The sequence below is a fragment of the Galeopterus variegatus genome, unplaced genomic scaffold (genome assembly GCF_000696425.1).
Source record: "Galeopterus variegatus unplaced genomic scaffold, G_variegatus-3.0.2 Scaffold2168, whole genome shotgun sequence".
NCBI lineage: Eukaryota > Metazoa > Chordata > Mammalia > Dermoptera > Cynocephalidae > Galeopterus > Galeopterus variegatus.
In genome coordinates, this window is record NW_007728279.1 from 230,537 (window position 1) to 235,571 (window position 5,035).

Below are 5,035 nucleotides of genomic sequence, written 5' to 3' on the forward strand. Positions count from 1 at the left end.
CCCAGCACGCCCTGGCCCTGCGAGGCCAGCAGGACAGGATGCGAGAACAGGTGAGCGGGAGCCCCGCTGCGGGCTGGGGGCTGGCGGGCGGGCAGGGGGTCTGATCCGTGCTCCCAGGCTCATTCCAACTCTCAGAAGCGTCTGGGGTCCCTCCAGGGTCGGCCTTTTCTGGAACCTGGGGAGGAAGGGGGTGAAGACTCAGCCCCAATACCTCTGACTGCAGTCCTGGAATTTGCAGCATGTGTTTGGGCAGAGAGAGCCCAGTCTCTTTAACTCAGGCTATTTGGGCAGAACGGCAGGGAGGTGCGTCTTGGAGGCCAAGGGAGTGTTTGGGAGGAAGGGAAGGGACAGCCTTGGGGACTGACTGTTCTGAGCCTGAAGGTTCATCCAGTGGTGGAGTTGAGATGATTGGTGTCCGCACCTCTGTGACATGGGCCCTAAGAGAAGGTCAGGCCTTGGGAGCCTCATTAGGCTGGATCTGATGTGTCCTTAGTCCCTGCAAAAACAGAGCCCAGAACTGGGGCCTTTTACCTCCTTCCTCCCTAGTGAGTCTTCACTGTGTGACTTTCTTTGGGGGGGGGGGCTGGAGGGTGGGAGTGGGAGGCTGGCCAGTAAGGGGATCCGAACCATTGACCTTAGTGTTACCAGCACCACACTCTCCTAAATGAGATAACAGGCCAGCCTTCACTGTGGGACTTTGAGCTGGAGGCCTCCTCTCTCTGTGCCTTGGTTTCTCTCCTACCATTGGTACAGCTTAGAGAGGAGTTGGGGCCTCGGCCTCAGGGACCAGGACCTGTCTCCTTCTGTATGGGGTGGGGTGCCTCCCTTTTACACCTCCCCAGATCCTTGGGTTCCTGAATGCATCTCTCTACCAACTATGAGCTTCTTGTCTAACAGAGTTCTTTCTCGGGACTAGTCTTCTGCTTACCTGGTGAGGTGCCTTGATGGTTGCAGGATATTGGCTGCTGAGACTCAGGCATTGTCCCCTCTGGGAGAAGGGACAGAGGGGAGGGTGGTGCATCCCATCAGCATCCTTTCAGTCAGGACTTGGGGTGTCAGTCCTGCCCTCACTCCTGTCTTTGCTCTGTCTCCCTTTTCTAGGTACTACTGGGTGTGGCTGGGAATGGGGAGGAAGGTCCCCACTCCCACCCTCACTACAGGGAACAAGGACACATTGGCATATTTCTAATACCTTATCTACCCCCTGATACCACGTACAGTTCTGTTTGGCTTTTGCCTTTTGCCAGCTCCAGAGTCCTCCTGGGAGCAGGGTCCAGGTTGGGATAAGGGAGAGTTGCAGATGAAGGTGTGGCCCTCACCCTCAGGGATCCGCTTTCAGTAGGTTCCCCCTGTGTGATCTAGATTGTAGGGGGAAGGGCAGGAGCATCTGTCATCTAGCTGGGGAGAAAGGATGGTTAAACTTAAGTATGAGGGGCATAGCCAGTTGGAAGGGGATTTAGAAGAGGGGAGATCAGGAAGGCAGGCCTGATCAGGGAAGACTTCCTGGAGGGGGAGGTACATAAACTAGGCTCAGAAGGATGAAGAGGGTTTGAATAGGCATAGAGGAAGGGAATGTTGTTTTAGTGGGTGGAAGGAGGCAGTAGCATGAGCCTAGGCCTGAGCTGGTCTGCGGAATGGCATAGAGGCCCACCTGGCTGGTGCAGAAGGCTCAGGGTGGGAGGCAGTGGGATATTTGGGGCCAGACTGAAAAAGTGGAGCCAGACAGTGGTGGCTAGGAGGACTGTGGTTGTTTTGGATGGTGACTAGGAGAGGACAAGAGTGGGGCTGGAGGCAGGGAAAGGAGGAGAGGAAGAGCGTATGAGGGAAGACAAAGGGATGGGCAGATGGGATTGGAGGAAGGACGAACCAAGGGTTGTTTGCTGCCTGATCTAGGAGGCAATGGCAGGAAACCGGGGTGACAGGGAACTGTTGGTGCCTTGGAGGGAAACAGGAGGGTTGGGAGGGAAATGTCTGGGAGGTGGGGCGAGGACTACAAGGAGGTGGGTTTGAGGAGTAGGGGAAGTGGGAGCCTGAGAAGGGAAGTGGGGGGCCAGGAGTGCTCTACATCCATGAGGAAGAGGAGAAAGGCCCCGAAGGAGAGGCCAGCAGGAGTGCAGAGGCCGTCGGGACTGGCTAGGATCTGTGGGTCCAGAGGTACCCAGAGCTTGCTTCTCGTGGTGTGGTGAGGAGATGGCCAATTTCAGGGCTTAGGAGATGGGGGTGCTGAGAACCAGGAGCCCTGGCCACAGACCTGTCTGGGGAGGTTCGGGCAGAGAAAGGTGAAGACAGCTGGTGGCAGCTTTGAGGGGCAACAGGCCTGGGAGAGAAGAGGTGGCGTGTTCGAGGCCTCCTCTGCGTCTGGCACATTCACTGCACAGAGTAGGCACCCAGTGAATGCTGAGGACATGCAGCACAGCACAGCCACTCCCTCGCGGACTCCTTCCTTCCTTCCTGCTCCTGTCGTTCCCCCTTAGGGTGTGAGCAGGCAGATCCATGGCAAGTGACACAGTGCCTGAGCACAGTGCCGGCTCAGCGACTGCGTGGGGAGCGAGTGGCTGAATGAGAGGAATGAATCTGAGGTTACTGAGGGGGTAGAGGGCCGTGGGAGCAGGTCCTGGAGGAACCGGGAGGGGATGGCCTTGGGGCAGGGGAAGTAAGTCACTCTCACTGAGATGGCAGGCAACAGAGACATGCTGTTGGGACAGAGACAGCTGGGATGAGGGCACTCCTGCATGGGGGGGTCCTGTCTCTGTGGGGCAGGAAAGAAGAGCTGGAGGAGGGAAGGAAGCAGGAGGCAAGGAGGAAATTAAGAATTGGTGATAAAAATTTCAGGAATATCTGATAGGGACGGCCCTGCCCTGGGTTCAGGGAACCCCCATCTGACATGAGAGACAAACACTCAGAAACAGACCCAGGGCTCTAGTTAGAGACCCAGCCTAGGTAAGGGACTTGCCAGCATTGCTAGGTCCCTCTATGGTGTGAGCTCTGTGCCACGGATTGCCCAAGGAATGCCCCTCCCAGCCCTGTCACAGTCCCCCAGCGGCTCCTGCCCGCTCCCCCTAATGGGGTGTCCCCCGCTTCGCACACACAGGTTGGCGGCTGGACCGTGGACCCCGTGTGCCTCCTCAGCTCCCTCTGCTCCCACCTCCATGGCGACTCCGCCCCCTCCGGGGCTGGCCAGCCGGCCCAGGTGAGTCACCCACCTCCACCCCACCCCCAAACCTATGGCAGAGTTTGGCTTTGGGGAGGATGTTTTTTTCCGGAGGGGGGATATTCAGGATTTTTATTTTGCATCCCTTTCTCTTTTATGTGGGAGCCCCCCCATTTTTAAGAGACTTCTATGCGCTGTACTCACATCTCCCTTGATTGTCTGATTCCCTACCACTACCTCTCCAAACCTGGTTGGCTTTGGGGAAGGAATTTTTTGAGGGAGGTTACTCAGGACTTTTTTTTTTTCTCTTAATTTGTATCACTTTCTCCTTTAAACAGGAGTCCCGCCTTGCTCCGTGGGTTTTCAGGAGTCTCTTATGCCATACCCCACAGAAAATCATCTTTCCCCCCATCCACACCTTACCCTTCCATTTCTGGGCAGACCCAACCCTCCCCTGATGTCTTACCATCAGGAAGTTCTGCGTGATGTCTCTCTCCCACCCTTCTTGCTATGTTCAAGGCTTAGTTTCAGATTTTTAGAGGACTTGGGTGTCCAGCCACTTGTTCCCCTCTTCCTCAGCAAACTTCAGTTTCCCTGTTGGGAAGACAGATCTCAGCTTAGACAAGGCACACTTAGGATACTGGGGGCCTGGGCTTCCAGCTCAGGCCTGGACATTTCTATGGGAGAAAAATAGGCATCTGAGGCCCACATGGGGAGGCGGGACTGGGGAGTTCAGGGTTGCAACAGGGAGGGAGCAGCCCAGGGGAGGTCTGGACTTGAGAACGGTCAGTGCAGGAGGCGGAGGGGTAGTGGCAGAATCCAATGGTTGGTATGGGTGCCAGTTCCTAACATGCCCTGCTTGCCTTAGAGAAGGGCAACAAGGCTTGACTTTTTCAAGGCAAATTAAAAGAAAGAAAATTGTGACCGCCTAGGAAATGACAAGCCTCCAGAGCATGGACGTTTTAGCAGCATGTAACTCAAGATTAGCAACAGATTGGCACGCTTGGCATCACTCACTCACAGGGCATTCAGCCTGATTCCTTTCGCGGCTTTCAGCCCCATCGTGGCTGGATTTCGGGAAACAGGGATGTGTCTGCCCCCAAGGCTGGGGGCAAGTGGGACAGACTTGTTCTGAGTGGCCAGGTACATATGTTGGAGGCCAAAGTAGGGCTGGGACAGGGATGGTGATGGGGCAGAGAACAGGTGTGGTGTGCACAGGCAGGCTGGGGTGCATGGGGCCACCCAGAGGTCCTCCCCAGATGGAACGTCTTGGGGCTGTGATAGAGTTGGGGTGATGGACAGGAGTGAGGCTAGACTTGGTGAGCTGAATTGTCCCAGGTGGTGGGGTTCTAGGCCTGTTCACATCTGGAATCTGCTCTGATGGAGGAAGGGGGAGAGCTTGAGGGGACCCTTACCCCAGGGCTCTGTAATTACCCTGGGAAAGTGGCTGTGCCCAGGATCTTGTCATCACTTGATACTTAGAACTTATCACACTCCCAGGCCCCAGGGCTGAGTCTGAAGTTTCTTTTTGTAAAGTGTGGCACCAGAGACGTTCAGCAAAGGCCAGAGTCACACAGCAGGATAAGATCAGACACCAAGGAAACTTAGGCTTCCTAGGTCTCCTAGACTTGACTGCGGATTAAGTCACGGGAGAGTAAAAGGGCAGAGGTGCACAGCCCTCTCCTTGGTGGGGAGAGGATGTGGGCTCGGACGGACGGACGGTGGAGGAGCAGGAGGCAGGATTTGGGAATGGGAGCAGTGAAGAGGACCCCGGGAGGGCATCAGAGATTTGACTCCAAGCCACAGCCCCTCCCCCCACTTCCACGGTCTAACCTCCCTCCCTCCTGCTGCAACCCGAGTCCCGGGCGGCGGGCCGGCGTATCG

The 5,035-nt window shown here is 56.2% G+C and overlaps 1 protein-coding gene across 1 annotated transcript in view; it reads left to right on the top strand.

The window, feature by feature from the left end:
• Positions 1-6: 6 nt before the first annotated feature.
• The window catches only part of SRCIN1 (SRC kinase signaling inhibitor 1), a 46,580-nt gene continuing 41,551 nt past the window's right edge, over positions 7-5,035 (top strand). The window contains exons 1-2 of the mRNA XM_008580836.1: positions 7-50; positions 3,092-3,190. Of these exons, the coding sequence (XP_008579058.1) occupies positions 39-50; positions 3,092-3,190 (111 nt within the window). The 5' untranslated portion in view covers positions 7-38. The remainder of the gene's footprint in view (positions 51-3,091; positions 3,191-5,035) is intronic.